We start from the raw sequence: 18,104 nt of genomic DNA on the forward strand, positions 1-18,104 counted from the left end.
TCTTCTGTGACTGTGCTGACCAGACACAAATAGAAATAATAACTAATAATTAATATAATTTGGCACCAATCCCTCAATCCGTGCAGAGACAACTCATTTCTGACATGTCTTGCTAGGCAGATGGCTGTTTAACATTATATTGCAAGAACATACCAAGGGACATTTTTAGCTTGGGATGGCTGGATTGCAAGACAGTTGATGATCTCCTAATGTACTATGATTGGGTTATGTATCTGAAAAACAATCATGAACTTTATGAAACTCTGATTTGCATTTTACGAGTTAAAAGTATAAATAAGAAATCATGTAAGTTTTTAATTAACACTTATACCTATATGAAAACGGATGTTAAATAACTGTTGTAATGTGATCCATACAACAGCATGGATTCATGTCTACATATTCTGTTAGTTGCTGATGCAACCAATTAAACTTAATGATAGATTTATTATTCCTAAATCAAACATACCTTGATAATGAAATATATATATATATATATATATATATATATATATATAATATTTAGAAAATCAGTTTGCCATCTTCATTTGCTAATTACAAGATCATAATAATGACATTATTTAAGATTTAATATTGTTACAATACGTTCATCTGATCGTAATAACCTTCAACTTTTTGTTATTTTTCTGAGCTGTGTACATCTGGATTTCAAGGGCATATATTTCTAGCAGCTGTGTTCCCTTCTTCAGATCATCCTCACCCTCATCAGTCTGAAAGTCAACACAAGTCATCAAGCTTACAAGCTGCAATACAGTAATGTGAAACATTTTACAGTAAATTTTCCAGAGGAATAAATCTGAAGATTTGACAACTATTATAGTCTCATTAAATGAAATGATGGACCCAAGCAATTTTCTCTACACTTTTTAAAGAGTCAGTTTATTAGAAAGAAAGGAAATATAATTTTCCATACTTATGTCTTACCATGCCTATACAAGTGACACTACAAGCAAATGAATACCATAATGTGCATTGCTAATATTAAAATCCAGTCAGCTAATGTCATAAGAACATTTTAGCAAACATTCACAAACAAATAATATTCTAGTTAGCTTAAACCAGGGGTATCCAACATTTTGTTGGTTGGTGGCCAAAACAGATAAAATGCTTAAGGTTATGGCCTGCATAAGCAAGAACAGTTCCTTGTCACTAATTGAGCATATTAATCAAAATGCATATTTCAAAAGAACTGCATACATGCCATAGGGCCACACAGTGTGAAGGACTGGGTCGCATGCAGCCCATGGACCACTGGTTGGACACACATGGGCTAAAAAATAATTTTGGATTTATTCTGAATTTGAGTTTAAAGCATTTGTTGTACTCCTCAAAGTGAGACTGGTTCCCTTACAAACTCTACTGAACCTAATATGAAACTCAGGTCTGGATCAAGCATGTACAAGCCAGTATCCAGATTCGATCTCAACTATTATATTTTCATAATTGTTGCTATTATGCCACAAGTCCACAATTTAAGGGTTACTTTGGTAAGATTTATGGTCAAATCATAAGGGTTGGCAGGTCTGTGAATGTTTCCAGTAATAATTTCATATCAGTCAATGTAACAAATACATTAATGGCACACAGATTTATCACAGTGCACATAAGAAATCTGCATACATACATCAGTAAATTCTGAATAGCTTGAGCCACAGTCCATCATTCTAAGCTTCATTCCATGCCCCACCCACACCCCAAACCCAAGTTACCTGACAGGATATGTGAAGCTGTTTGAGGATCTTCTGAAGCTTTGTGTAATCAGCCCTGTCAAAGTAAAGTTTGCCCAACTTTGTATTGGTCTTGAACCACAGTCTCTCATTCTTAGCTTCCTTCAGGGCATCCAAAGTTGTCTCATAGAAGTCCTGCAGTAACTCCATCTGAAATAGTGATGAAATATGGTCAACATGAAGAATCTGTCAGTTGTTACTGTTCGTTTACAAATGTTTAAAGTAGAAATGTTTTCTAATGATATGTATGCCCATACTTCCCCTTTCCTCCCCTCCATCTCTCTTCAATAAGTGGTGTAAGTATATAAAGGGGATGAGATCTGACAGGAACCAATGCAGCACGTGTATGTATAGCAAGCATGTGCAGCTTCCTCCAGGGTGCAGTCTAGATCAGATATGTAATTTTCAAAAACCAAAAGCTATGATGTTAAAAAGCAGATAAAACCATGTAACTGGATGTAATTCGCACACACCTGGTGTATCACCATATATACACATGAATATTCCCAGCTGATGAAAGTAATTGATGTTCTGCATGTCAAACTCAAATAGTGCCATAGAATTTCATAACATAAAGTGTTATAGTCATAAGAAATCACAAAAGTATGGGTAGTATGGGGTAAATTTATAATGCAAGAGGTATGGATAAGTCATCCCTCCGTATCTCCATCATTATTTACAAAGGCATCATAAATACATGTCCTCCAGAATTGCACCAAGGATCCTGAAGGCAAGAGACACTGTGCTCCCCACCTTCCAAATCTGGGAAATGTACAACAGATAAAGGTATATTTTGTGTACATAATACACAAATAGGAAGAAAAAGATAATCTTAATTGCTCCAACAGTTTTGCCACCTTAACACTGTCACCTGTACTTCAAGTAACTACCTGTAACATATTTGAAGGTACCATACCATACTGAATAGTAAATTCAAGTGTTGTAATATGTATCTTCAGTATTTTAGAGCTCTTCAGGGCTCACAATGTATCTTTAGTATTGTGGAGGTCTTCAGGTGGCAACTGTAGGGGGTTGGCATTATTGGGCCTTAAGGGTTCACAATGTATCTTCAGTATTTTGGAGCTCTTCATGTGGCAAGCCTAACACTGTACTACTGTATCATATTTGGAAGCTTACATTTTTGCAATAAACATGTTATGTGCTCAGGAAACTCTTGAAAGCATTAACATGTTTGAATATCTGGTCAGCCTGAAATGAGCTTCACCATGGAATTTTCCATTCTGAACCTGGCTCTCATTTAATGTTAGTGTTCACTAATTACTATCAGCATTTATTATTAACTTTTCATTTCAAATTAATAAATCATGAAATAACTGACAAATTGTGCATTTGCATGAATTTAGTCTCTTTTGTCATTAATTCAATCTTTGTTGTTGTAGGTGTGACATTGAGCTTAAATATTTATGTAAACTAGAGGTCATCAAAGAGTTTACATTCCATTTGGCTGACAATCACAAATCTTTGATGTTTTCATAGCCAGATACATTGTTTTAGTATGGATATTCATTGCCATTTTACATTTTTTATCACACCAACTTTTTTCATTGTTGCACCTACATAGATCTGAATGGATATAAAGAAAAGTTGAAGGCATTTATTTTTTACTTTTTCCTGATGAAAAAGTGAAGGGCACACAGGTCAAGATTTGGGGGTCATAGGACCTAAAACTGTGGGAAACCAGTGATTCAACACTCAAGATGCAACACTGTGTCTTGTGATTTTAGGCACTGAGGAACATCAGTTTTGTGCACAAAAACTTTGTGCCAGTTAGATTTGAGATTAAGTTCATGGTCACCGTCAATGTCGGCAGCTCTTCAGCAAAATCTCTGCAAAAGCACATGCTTGTTAATTCTCAAAGCAAGTAATTTTGTTGTAAGCCATTCATGATCCAATTGTCTACTGATTTTTTTTGTACATCTTATTTGGTGTTGCCTGATGCTGTCAGTTCCGTCATTCTGTTTGCTATTTATCTGTAATGGGTTTGAAAATATTGAGTTTTGTTGATTTTCAATGTTGGAGGGAGGGTGGGTGGGAAAATAAATGAGTGACATAACCAGAAAAAATGTTTGTCACGCAAATATTTTATTTACACATTTTCACATGGTATCAATCACAGTAAGCTGTGTTCATACTCATCATGTGGAGGCTATTGATAAATTTTACTGTGCTGTTATAAAAGTCTTTGCGGATGCTGTTAATGCTTTTCCCACAGTGCTAACTGTAAAAAGTGAATGGCACCATGATGGAATAACTATATAAAAGATTTGCATACAGAAACTAAGTACTACATACAATATTTACATAAAGAAGCTAGGTATTGTTATATCTTATGGTGTGACACTAGTAACTGTAGGCATGGTTTTCTCTGTGATATGATGCAGAAAACCAGGGTACAGTTTAAGTATGCCTCAAGATTAAACAAGATGAAAGAAACTTGATGCAGGGCTGATTCCTATTCCATGAAGCTGAACAGTAAACATGTTGATTCAATTTGGAAAGATTGCCAAGAGCCTAAAAAACGCTCTCCCCATTGCCAATTCTGTCATAATATGATAGGCCAGCAAAACATTGCCAAAATGTGGCAAAGTCATTATGGTGCAATTCTCAATTCAATTAATGGTGAAACCCATAACAGTAGTGTATTGGCTGACTTAAACATACTGTATATGGAGATATTGAGTTTGTACATCGGCACGAGGTTAAGGATAATATTGTTAAAGTTAAAAACTGGTAGTTAACAAGGTGCTGATTCTCTTCAAGCCTATCACCTTAAATACGCAACTAAATGGACGCAAGTGCTACTTAGGTTTTGTCTTAATAGCATGCTGTTGCATCACTTTATCCCTTCCGACCTCACTAAAATAACTAATGCCAATAATCAAATCCAAGATGATATGTCTAACAAAAAGAGTTATCAACCTATTGCAATGACTACAGTGATATCCAATGCTTAAGGAATAATTTTGTTTTGAAGGTGTGAAACAGAGCTCCAAGCAATCAGTTTGGCTTTTGATGACATATCTACACTAATGTGTGTCTGTTTGTCTTCTATGTCAGGACTTGAAAGTCTGCAAATCCCACACACTTACATATAACATGACTAAAATGAATCCCATATATTTACAAATAATAGGATTATAATGTAAGTGATAACAAGCTAAAATATGTAACTAGTTATTCCCTATTTGTAAAAACTTGCCTCAAATAAGAACCATTTCTGTTATCATAACTACAGAAGATAATCTGAGACTGACCTTGGCACTAATTATGTATCATGTTAAATGAAGGATCTGCAGATTAATGTGACTGTGGACATTTATGTAACAGAACCATGCAGTACACATCAATACTAAATAATTGTGCTCATATCCATACTGTGGTGAGATTGTAGAGTATGAAACATGTAGAGCCAATCTGATTTAAATCAAGATCACCACAATGGAAATCTGATGGACACTGATATAATGTCATGTTCTGTTGACCTTTTCATTCACCAATCAAAATACAGCTTTCACATTAATGAGCTGAAAACTTACTCAGAATGCATCATTTCTAATGATACCGCTTCCAACCATGAAATGCAACACCTTATTGGACAGGAGAACATGAATCTTTATCAATGCCTAGTAGATCTGCATTATAAGTAGAACTTGATTTGAATCAGACTACTTGCAGAACATAAAGCAGTACCAACTGAACTCTAACTTTCTGCACCTACTTGCAGGCAAGTACCTTGCAAACTGCCTTGCCTGAGCCAAATTTGAGCTTGCCCTGGATGTTGGCCCTGTGGATTTGACCTGATAAAGTTGTACCCATCTGATGGTTAGTTCCCTGTCTGGTGGCAAACATGATATCTGGGACCAGTTTTTAGACAGATCTGTATACAACTTAAAGATAGCTACCTTTTTGGATGTGATGATGGAACCTATAACAGCTCAATATAACTTTTACCTGTTTAGATGTGAATATGTAGTCCAAGATAAACAAGTGATGGCTAGTTGATGTCGTGATGTAGTCCAGATAGTTATACCCAACCAATGATTAGTTACCTGTCTGTATGTAAACATGTAGTCCAGGATAGAGTTGCACCCAGTGACAGTTAGGTACCTGTTTGAATGAGAATTTGTAGTCTCATAGAGATCTCATATGTAGAGAATATGTACCCAACTGATGTTTAGTTACCTTATCGGAAGTAAATATGAAGTCCGGGATAGAACTGTACCCAGTGATGGTTACTTACCTGTTTGGAAATGAATATGTAGTCCAGGACAGAATTGTACTAAGTGAAGATTAGTCATCTGTTTGGAAGCAAATACATAATCCAGGATAGATCTGTACCCTTTAATGGTTAGTTACCTATTTGGAAGAGAATATGTAGTCCAGGATAGAACTGTACCCAGTGATGGTTAGTTGTTGTTGTTGTTGTTGTAGGGCTTAACGCCATTTTTCAGCACAAGATAGGCCATATATGGCAGCCAGTATAACTGGTGGAGGAAGAACCCTGGAAAACCCAGGAAAGAACCACCGACCCACGAGAAGCTACTGGCAGGCTTTCCCACGTACCCACGCTAGCCGAGCCTTGGACTCGAACATACGCAGACAGAGGTGAGATGGCAGTGATCCAGAACGGTGAGCGCTTTAGACCACTCAGCCACTCGGGGCCCCGTGATGGTTAGTTACCTACTTGGAAGTGAATATGTAATCCAGGATAGAGTTATACCCAGTAATAGTTAGTTAACCGTCTGGAATAAATAATAGCCAAGGTTAAGCCTTATCCACTGATGGTTTGTTACCTGTTTGGATATGAATAATTTTATGCAGTAATTAACTTATGGTTAGTTACCTGTTTGAATGTAAAGATGAACTTTTGGATACCATTGTACCCAAGTGATGGTTAGTTACCTGCCTGGAGGTGAATATGTAATCAAAGATATAGTTGTACCTAACTAATGGTAAGTTACCTGTTTGGATGTGGAGATGTAGTCCAGTATAGAATTAATGGATTTTTCAGAGTAGTTTCTGGTGACAGCAGACTTAATGTACGTCAGCAGAAGTTTGTAGTGCCTCATCATCTCCTCAAAGTTTCCCTGCCAAGGTAAAGGAATGGAATCAACACAACAAATCTATGTTCTATAAAGTCATGTAAGAGGAAATGGGAAAAAGATTTAATAGATCTCTTTGAGTTAACAGATTTTTCTGTTTCCATTACTGAGTTTTTTTTCTGTATCAAATAATCATTGTACAATATGACCTTTGCATGAAATTCATTAGATATATTTGATATGCCATTCAAATGATTTTCAATGAATAAATCAGACCAATAGTTTTTAAAGTAAGTAAATACCACATTTACAGTGATTAGTAAGTAGAAAATTTAAATATTTATAATGTATGCTTATATTATTTTATAGTAAAGCTGAGATGGGTTGGGTAGGGGTGTCTGTTATAAGTCATCTTAATTATTGGTATAGTGATAGAAAGTATTCTTGACTGACGCAATGAAATAACATAGTGATGAACTCATTTACAAGTATCTGATTAAACATAATATTTTCTTTTGAAAAAAATTAATTTTTTTCAAGACAAATTCTAAAGTGGCTCCATGACCAGTAACCACCTACTTTTTGTGGCTATAATCCATGGCACTAACAAACGTTTGTTCACAAATACCCTTCTAGGATGGCCATCCCCTAATGCTGCCAAAATATTAATGCAAAAAAATGTCAAATTTATCCCTTAAGAGCAGAAAAATAATGAGATTAGATATGGAATTATCATGAACATTTGCTGTTGTCTAAATTCAACACAGTTGTTCCAATATACCTCTTAAGTACCAAACTTTAATCCATACCAAGATATATTATAAGTAATCCTTAGCTGTCAAATTCTGTTGCTTTGATAATTACTAGCTATTATTACCACTGGTTATTATCACAATGTCAAAAGCTAACAGCTAAAGAGCACAGTATTGTTCAGCTGAGGTCAGAAAGACAAATGGCTACCATAAAGGAAGAATGACATTTTAGTGATTGTAGCCTCTTTCTTGCAGATTATGAAATACATCTGAAAGGGTTCCAATCTAGACCCAGTCAATTATGTAACAAGTTCACTTAAATTGTGAACACAAAAGCATTTTTGGGTAAGACCTAGATATACAGTTGCCAGATATTCTAAGTTTAGAAGAAAAAGCAAAAGCAATTTGACTAAATGAGAATAGTAACAGTCCCTTGCTCACTACTGAGAAATTTTATATAAGAAAAATTCAGTTAAGTCTCATCCATTATACATTCTGCAGCAGTTGAATTTTTTTCTTCATTATATGCAATTGCGACTATAGAACTTTGCAATATTAACAAAGACATGGATTTCCTAATGTAATTGTGCCAAAATTAATGAATGTTTGGTCGGTAGTGAATACTATAAATTTATGTAAAGCACATATGTAAAATCACTTGCTGGAAATTGTGGGCAAAGCTTCTTCCATATAATGATATGTGATTACGAAAACATCTAACACTGCAAAACTAAACCGTTTGACTAGAAGATACATGTAATCAAAATATCAAATAAACATTGGGTTTTTCTGTTGGTTAAATATTTTTTTTTTGTTTTTTTGTTTTGATGCCATTTCTCAGTGCAAGATAGGCTATACAATGTGGCCAGTATAAATGGTGGAGGAAGAACCCAGGAAAGCCCTCCTCTAAGAACCACTGAAACACTGAAAGCCACTGGCAAGCTTTCTCACATAACCATACTGGCCAAGACCAAGACTTGAACCCATGCAGACAGATGTTTCTCCCAAACATGTGGTGCAAGATCACTGTATCCTGCTCACTTTCATCCATCCTATAAATCAAATCATCAATGACTCTTAAAACAAGAGTCTCTTGAAGGTACAAATGCTCTACTGGGCAATTCCAAGGATTGATAAGACTATTTCTTCCTTTTAACTGTTGAGATCTGAGACCATCTCTGATATTTTTCAGCAATAACAAAATTTTAAATTTAGCTACTGTGGTGCACATACCGACTGTCAGCTTGGCACTATTTTATTTGAGTCAAAATATACATCACTAGAAGTTCTTTGGTGAACATCCATATCTTAATGATTATCCATTCAGGAAGAATAGTGACAAAAATTATTTGTAAGACAGTCATTGTGGCACTGTTCAGGTAGATTTTGTGATAAGATTTTTGTTATATCCATAATGGATAACAGATCAGCACCATTTTCATTTAGGACCAAGCAGACATAAGAAGTCTTTTAGTCACAAAAGATTGTCAATATGACCATCCTTGTACAAGGAGTAACATTAAAAAGATCTTCAAGATGGCTGCCATAGTGGCCATATTGGATCTCACATTGACACCATTTTTATTTAAGATCAACTAGATACCAAAAGAAGTCTTTCTGTTAAAACCAATGATGATATGACCATCCATTCCGGAGAAGCAGCAAGATTTCAAGATGGCTGCTATGGTGGTCATATTGAATGTCAGATCAACATGATTTTGATTTAGGATTAACTTGATATTATGAGAAGTCTTTTAGCGAAAACCCCATGTTGATATGACCATCTGTTCCGGAGTAGCAGCAATAACAAGGTTTTCAAGATACTGGATGCCTGAGCAGCACCATTTGCCTTTAGGACCAACCTGACCATGCAATGCATGTGTGTGTAAAGGTTTATGGCAATCCTTTAAGTAGTTCAAGAGGAGAAGCGGTAACAAACTTGTGCTAATGGATAGACAGACAACAGACCATCCCATAAGCTTTTCTGGTTTATGACCAGCACAGATATAAAAAAAACTATTAATCTCAGTTGTGTGCAGCATAACAAGACATTACGTTTACTAACAAATGAGTACTTAAATATTACTGTGAAAATGAGGACTCTTTCATCTCATTGAATCCACGTTCACAGTCTACAGTGCTGACAGGTGACACCAGTAGTCTCTCGGCAGCCCCCCCTCCCTCTTATGGCTAGCTTCACAAAGCTTGAAGTGAATTGCTTCCTAAATCCCAAGAATGATCACTGAATGCTGTATAAATTTTCTCGACAAGCAAACTAGGATCTCCATTCCCACAAACGAAACTTACATGAATCAACACCTGGCAATACTGGACCGCATATATAAGCATAAATTCACACCCAATTTAGGGATTCTTTCACTCCTGTATTTTGAGAAATAAATAATTATTATTAATTATGCAAAACTGTTTTTTTTTTTTTTGCTATTTCTTGTCGCGGAGTTTAAGTCTCTGCAGCCATAACACGGATTGATGGCAAAAGGAAAAGATCAATGAGTAAAATGCTGCACTAGCGATAGATATAATTGTGATTGAGATTTTTTCCATTTGCCTTGTATTTATACGCAATAGTCAGTACTTCAAAGGTTATCAGTTTTGTATGAAGGTTCAGCAAAACTATTGGATTGGTATATGTAAAAAAAAAAAAAAAAACAACAACAGAAGGATTAGCCATTCAATTAATTGTATCTGTTCTATTCGCATCTTCAGAAGTCGGTCAGTTGTAGGTATAGTTCGGTAGCATGATTGACTGTATCACAGCATACAGTACTCAGCCCAGATGTCAGCATAAGCAGATTATGATGTAACAATGCACTCTAAAGATGGGGTTGTCAATACGAACAAAGGATCGTTTGTGTAACAGATTGATTCCAATGCATTGCTTAGTCAAGTTTGTGGCTTCCTTTCATTCTCCCTTTTAATTTATCCAGTCAAAATCCATGATTGTATGTACAAATTAAATAACCAAAAAGTCTGTCGCCAAAAAAATCGCCAGATGGGATATTTTTGTTGCCAATAAGGAAAAAAAAATCACAATTTGCGACATTGGCGAAGCCCAGGACGATCCCTGGAGTATGGTGAGTACAAATAGATAACCAATTCACATGATATGTGTTGATCTAAACAACACATTTCTCAGGAAACAAACTTTTCGTCAGCATATGCAGAGTGGCCACTGTCAATATGCTCCAGTGACCACCATTATCTGGTTAAGATAACCCTGGACGCGGACTGTAAAAGAAAGGTGACCATTATATACATGACTAAATAGGAAATCTGCCAGGGGGATATAAGAATGGCTATTGAGACCAGGTGACTGCTTGATGAAAGTGGCCATCTGAATAGTTCTGACTGTATTTACACATTTTCAACTTACAATTTTGAAGTTAATCTTGATCATCTGTTTGAGGGCTTTGAAACCCCATTCTCCTTTATCCCTCCCCTCCAGCTCAAGAACCTGAAAAGATTCACAGAAGATTTACCAAACTATGCTCCTGTGAAATCCACAGATTTATTTTATATTCCAAAATCACAGAAATACCATGTATATCGAGGCTGTTACATCAGCAACATCATGCATATCAAAACTGTTACATCAGCAACATCATGCATATCAAAACTTACATCAGCAATATCATGCATATCAAGACTGTTACATCAGCAACATCATGCATATCAAAACTGTTACATCAGCAGCATCATGTCTATAAAGGCTGTTACATCAGCAATATCATGCATATCAAGGCTGTTACATCAGGAATATCATGCATATCAAAACTGTTACATCAGCAGCATCATGTCTATAAAGGCTGTTACATCAGCAATATCATGCATATCAAGACTGTTACATCAGCAATATCATGCATATCAGAACTGTTACATCAGCAGCATCATGTCTATAAAGGCTGTTACATCAGCAATATCATGCATATCAAGGCTGTTACATCAGGAATATCATGCATATCAAAACTGTTACATCAGCAGCATCATGTCTATAAAGGCTTTTACATCAGCAATATCATGCATATCAAGACTGTTACATCAGCAATATCATGCATATCAAGACTGTTACATCAGCAATATCATGCATATCAAGACTGTTACATCAGCAACATCATGCATATCAAGACTGTTACAGCAGCAACATCATGCATATCAAGGCTGTTACATCAGCAACATCATGCATATCAAGACTGTTACATCAGCAATATCATGCATATCAAGGCTGTTACATCAGCAATATCATGCATATCAATGATGTTACATCAGCAACATCATGCATATCAATACTGTTACATCAGCAATATCAGGCATATCAGGACTGTTACATCAGCAATATCATGCATATCAAGACTGTTACATCAGCAATATCATGCATATCAAGACTGTTACATCAGCAATATCATGCATATCAAGACTGTTACATCAGCAATATCATGCATATCAAGACTGTTACATCAGCAATATCATGCATATCAAGACTGTTACATCAGCAATATCATGCATATCAAAAACTGTTACATCAGCAACATCATGCATATCAAAACTGTTACATCAGCAATATCATGCATATCAAGGCTGTTACATCAGGAATATCATGCATATCAAGAATGTTACATCAGCAATATCATGCATATCAAAACTGTTACATCAGCAACATCATGCATATCAAGACTTACATCAGCAATATCATGCATATCAAGGCTGTTACATCAGCAATTTCATGTACATCAAGGCCATTACATCAGCAACATCATGCATAACAAAACTGTTACATCAGCAATATCATGTATATCAAGGCTGTTAAATCAGCAATTTCAAATTAAATGTCAGAAACAAGTCAAATAATTTCTATCGTTTGTGAACCTTAAAAAGTGAAAGATTAAAACTAGGTATGTGTTTCACAAATCCCATTTCAAATGAGCTCAAATGTAAGGTTGTATTTATCACATGATGAAAAAAATGTATTTTATCTAATGGCATCACACAGTGTTCTGACAATTTTGAAATACATTGGAATGCTATGGTCATAAGGCCATTGTCTAACAATGTCATGATGCCAATTTTTACTCATTACAGATACTATCTGGTACCAAATAATCTACAATTATTACCAACTCTTTTAAGTGGTTTTATAACTCTGCACTAAAGTAAAATGAATGGCATTAATCTACAATTAATCATACAAGGAAAGCCTTTTTGGATGACTGCATTATAAACAATTTATTAGTGAAAAATTTACTTCTAATAGCATCATTATGCATAAAAACAAGCTAAGAAATATGTAGAGTCTTCAATTCAATAACAAGTACTACCTTTGAGCTTTGTATAAATCTTAAATGTGCAGCAAGTTCACCAAACATATTCATCAATCCTTATTTAGAAATGACAGGGGGGGATTAGGAGGTTTAACATACAATCTTCTCCACAGAACCATATAAATAGTCCACTGAAACTTATCAATGAATGAAGGAAGGAAAATTTACAATGCGACCATTTCACCTATTACTCTGCATTAATAGCCTGCAAAATATGGCTTCATCCAACAATATACTGTGACAATTATATCAAAACTGTATAACGGTCAACACATCACTGAAATTCTGCACTACAGTATTTATAGGTTACTGCATTTGTATGGGAAAAATATGATCAAGTTTTTCGGATAGAAATGCTCCACGACCTTTTGAGTGCAGTATATCCATCCAACAAATGAGTTCATATTTTCCTACACAAATGCAGTAACCTTTATATTATATGTTCATTTTCTTATTCTACCTAAGGCTTAATTATATAAACAAAACTACACTACAAGAAACAAAGTAACTGAATGTATGCCATATTCCAAACTAAATACACAAGCGCAGATTCATCATTACACAAAAACAACATTATTAATGCACACATAACTCCACCCAGATAAATTTGAACTTAACTGCGCTCAAGACATAACTTTTGAAAGAAAATAGCATTTTGGTCTATTTAAAATTGAAATTTGGGGTCATACTGTGAATAAATGAGCATTGCAACAACTTTTCCATTTGATCTGGATAATGCATAGCTGCCAACCCTCCAGGCTTGCAATTTGTGAAAATAGGGATAAAAATTAGTGAATTTTGACATGGATTCATGAAGCGATCTTCGAGTCTGGCAATATTTATTGAAACAAATGTTTAGAATGGTCTCCAACTGATAAAGGTTGACTGTGTTCAACAAGAAACGTCAAAAACTATGCTTCAGCGTTAGTAGCTTGCAGGTCTTCCATCAAGAGCTGAAATCTGCTGCAAGTCCTTAATTTTCCCAACCTCTATGTGGTTTTTGCTGCCAATGTGCTTTCTCACATCGTCTATGCCACTATGCCCAATGCTAACATTTGTGGCACACTGCGTGCAAAAAGCATGATGATTATCAGTGGTTGATGGCTGAATGTAAGGCCAGTTTTGGGTATATTCCAAACTAAACTTCATGTTTTGTGCAATACATTTCTTTTTCCTTGTTGGTGAAGACATTTTCAAGATGCAGTGCCAAATGACAATTCAAATCAGTGTTTGTGATGCATGCGCGGAGCAAAATTCCATTTAGGCCCCAGTTTCTCTCACAAGCATTTGTAAAACAACTCTTATACCTACAGACTAAAATACACTAAAATACTTGCTGCCAGTCCAACTGTACCAATCAGCTATAATTCCACTAATATCGCAACCAGCAGTACTGGACCATTTCGGCAACTGCCATTATCATGACTAGTGCTTAAAATGAAATCTGTTATTTTATTAAAGATTTAAAATAATTGAGAATTGGGGAATTCTTTATTTTTTTGTATGCGGCGTGAATCCATGAATTGTTGAAAAAGTTGTGAAATTCAGCCAAAATCATGACGGTTGGCAGCTATTGGAATGAACAGATTTGGGTATTTCTGGCGATTCTACGAAATTTCATGATTATGAACTGGATTTATCTGTGCCAATTCCACATGAAGTACATCAGATTTCAGCAGCATGTTGACATCTGCAAGTGTGTTTCTGTTCTGTCATTGAATGTTTGAAATCATAATGTGGGAAAAAATGAAGTCTTTCAATTGCAATTATCAAAAAGATGCTATGGAATATAATGTTTATTTCCGTTTGAGTGCAGTAAGGAGGATGTAATTGCACCTGGAATATAATTGAAATTACAGTACAATTTTGAAATGTGTAATCAAGCTTGAGAACCCATGACATGGCTCATGTAATTCAGATATGCAGAACTAAGAAAGTATATTTTGAGAAAATTCAGGTTGTAAAACTGTAAGTATATTTTTTGCCATTCTTATTACCAGCTAAAGAAGACAGTTTATGCCTTGTCCCTTACATGTTATTTGTAGGGACCCAGCAATTTTATGAAATATGCGTCTATCGCTAGCCTAAATCCGAAACATTGTATCAAGAAAGTTAACAGACAATAAGAATGAAATTTGATAATTTGATAATGACATTGACAGGATACTGTGAATGATATAAATGTGGACTTAACTTTCATTGTTTATCTGTAAAACGTATGGAATTAACATATTCAGGGATAGTGTGAATTGGATCATTCTGTACTACTATTTGTACACCGGTATGTGACCTAAAATTAAAATCATATATTTATCATATGAATGAATTTAAAATTCCAAGAATTATGGATTTTAATAAATTTTATTTTATGGAGATTAACAAATATGTTGTTGATTTATTTATAACATGTTCCACTAAATACTAAAACTGCATTTTAACACTGGTTTTGTCTTTATTTTTCCTAACAATCTATCTATCCAGTTTAGCTTGTTTATATTTCCAAAATGCAACTCTCACCAATGACAAGTCACCCCTTTAGACAGATCTGACTTGCAAAATACACCCTGACTTAAAGGACGGTCAAAGAGAAATTTTTATTTTTGTAGTCCTCAAGGACTGACTTATAATCGAGCATATATGGTAGATCTATTTAAAATGTACCTACTTAAACAAAAAAATGCTAAACACTTGGGTGAAATGATTCATCAACATATCGATTCATCGATACTTTTGCTATAATGATACACATATCGATACAAGAGACAGAGAATCGACACAAAATGATACTTACTCTATGCAAGTCATTTTAATCTTCAGCAGTCATGAATAATTATTATTAGTTTGCTTTACTGTTCTTTAAAATTAGAATTCATCTGAAACAGCATCTGCAGTCACAGGCACTCATTTTTATTAGTAAAAACAAAAAAAGACTGTTCAGAATACTTGCTCGCTGTCTACAAATTAACACAAAGTGACATGGTTCGTAATTTGCCCCCCCCCATGCTAATTATCTAATTAGCAGTATCTTCAACATATACTATACATTCCATATGTGTTCCACGTGTATAATGAAGAACTACCAAGAAACCCCATGGTTCAATACGATTTCATTTAGCAAATACTGTCTGATGGAAGTAATGATGGCAATAATTTTTAAAATTATGAAGTATATTGGATTAATGGAGTTAGGAAAGTGTTAACCCTTTACCTCATAAAGCATAGTTACAAAGTGCAGCGCGCTATAAATAGAACACCTGTTACCTATTCGATTCCATACACATAGGCCTGCCTGTTAACTGTTAAGCAATGTAGTGTATGTTACATTTAACAGCAATTTTAACCATTTTACATTTTTGGTACACATCTATTATGTGTGGAAATGTTTAAGAATAAAGTCAGATTGTTACAGCTGTGTAATTATTTTTCACAGAATAATTTTTTATTTGCTTCAAAATCATGAGAGAACTCGTTTACCATCAAGTCAGTGAGACCGCATGACCAACCGTAGCTGCCATTTCTCATACTCGAAATCTACAACATTTTTATCTGCGTCTACATCACTAAGTCATCTAAATTTAATAGTTTATAAAAACTAATTGCTGCCTACAACAATATCAGAGCCTTTACCTAAGTTATTGAAGCTTTCATAGTTGTGATTCTAATCGTGAAAACTTCGTAAGTACTGAATGAGATCCGCGACCTCCATTTTGGAGAGTGTAGATTACAAACCAGTTACTTTAAATAGCAGATATCGACCAGAGCATAAACAGTGACCATGTGATCTGATGTAATTGTCATTCACAGAAAGGAATGTATTGGTTTTCCCCAAAGGTGGTGCTACAAAAACGGCTTAAAATGGCTGATGTTTACAGCAGACGTCAAAAGGCACTTCCATACGAATGGAGTAGAGACGTCAAAAGGCACTTCCATGCGAATGGAGTAGAGGTGTCCAAAGGCACTTGCATGAGGTAAAGGGTTAATGGAGATACCAGTAAGAGATTTTGAGGTCGAAAATGGTGTTAAGTACAAGTCCACTGTACATGTTGTATGAACAAAAATAGACAGCATGATGGTCAATCTGTCTTTAAGCAGTATTTCGAAATTAAATGGCAGAATACTGAGCCTAATTAAAAGACAGACAATTTATAAATATAATGCAATTTTCTTTTTTTGTATCAATCAGTTTAGCCTTGCAAATCATATGCTACAAAACCATATATCCACATCAGGGTTAAGATAAACTGAACAAATAAAGGTATTTTAAAAAAACTGAAAAAGTAAATATATTTATTTGAATACAGTAAAACCTGTCATAAGCGACCTCTGTTATGAGCGACCACCTGTCATTTCCGACCACAATCATAATGCACGGATTGATTTTACTATATAAACGCTCTGTTATGAATGACCACCTGCTGAACGCGACCAGCGACCGCGATTTCTTGGCAAAATATGCATTTTGACACTGCTATGAACGACCGCATCGCCAAGAAAACAAAACAGATTGACACCACTGACCTTAACTTAATCCTTTGTAAACACTAGAGCTCGGGATAAATGTAGTATGCAAATAAAGTGCACATTAAATAACACTATAGTTGAACAACCATATATCAAGATAAACACCTCTAACCATCATTTAATCCTTTGTAACAAAGACTGCATAAATAGTAAAGATTGCTCTAATAAAGAACTTAAAAAGAATTTGTTTTGCTACAGTACCAGTTTTGTGAATTTTACAACTCCAGCGTACGGTGTCATTTGTAAACTGCAGTAAACCAGACTAAAGTACATGTCACAAACCGGCCTTGTAGTGCTGAAGTCATGTGAATAGCCAGTAAGAGTAACATCAAAGGGAGTAATGATGGATATACTCAGTCAATTTATAGGTTTGTATTTTTTCTTTATCTTTATGAAAACTCACAAAACGCCGGTAGTCCTTATGTCCCAGTGAGAAATCATTTGAAAGGGCTTCAGTGTAGGTTTGAGTACATTGTTTGTCTTTCCAGTTAATCCATAATGCCTGGAGGGTGAATGAGCTCATTGTCTTTAATACTAGTAAGTGAGAATCATTTCTGGATTTTTTTAAAATTATTTTTTATTTCTTTTGTTAGTGTTTCACCAAGCCACCATCTGTTTACCTGGGTGCAGATGGTTGCAACCTTTGTTTATCGAGCTATAATGCTGTTGATTTAAACTTCGTCT

At 35.1% G+C, this 18,104-nt stretch overlaps 1 protein-coding gene across 1 annotated transcript in view; it reads right to left on the reverse strand.

Annotated features, from left to right (window-relative positions):
• Positions 1-18,104, reverse strand: part of LOC149800947 (COP9 signalosome complex subunit 2) — a 47,730-nt gene that overhangs the window by 19,242 nt on the left and 10,384 nt on the right. Inside the window, exons 3-6 of the mRNA XM_089955021.1 lie at positions 10,958-11,038; positions 6,731-6,856; positions 1,731-1,898; positions 627-731 (exon numbers count right to left, since the gene is read on the reverse strand). Coding sequence (XP_089811147.1) covers positions 627-731; positions 1,731-1,898; positions 6,731-6,856; positions 10,958-11,038 — 480 coding nt within the window. The remainder of the gene's footprint in view (positions 1-626; positions 732-1,730; positions 1,899-6,730; positions 6,857-10,957; positions 11,039-18,104) is intronic.

Source organism: Sinohyriopsis cumingii, chromosome 4 (genome assembly GCF_028554795.1).
Source record: "Sinohyriopsis cumingii isolate HCF-2022 chromosome 4, ASM2855479v2, whole genome shotgun sequence".
Lineage (NCBI taxonomy): Eukaryota > Metazoa > Mollusca > Bivalvia > Unionida > Unionidae > Sinohyriopsis > Sinohyriopsis cumingii.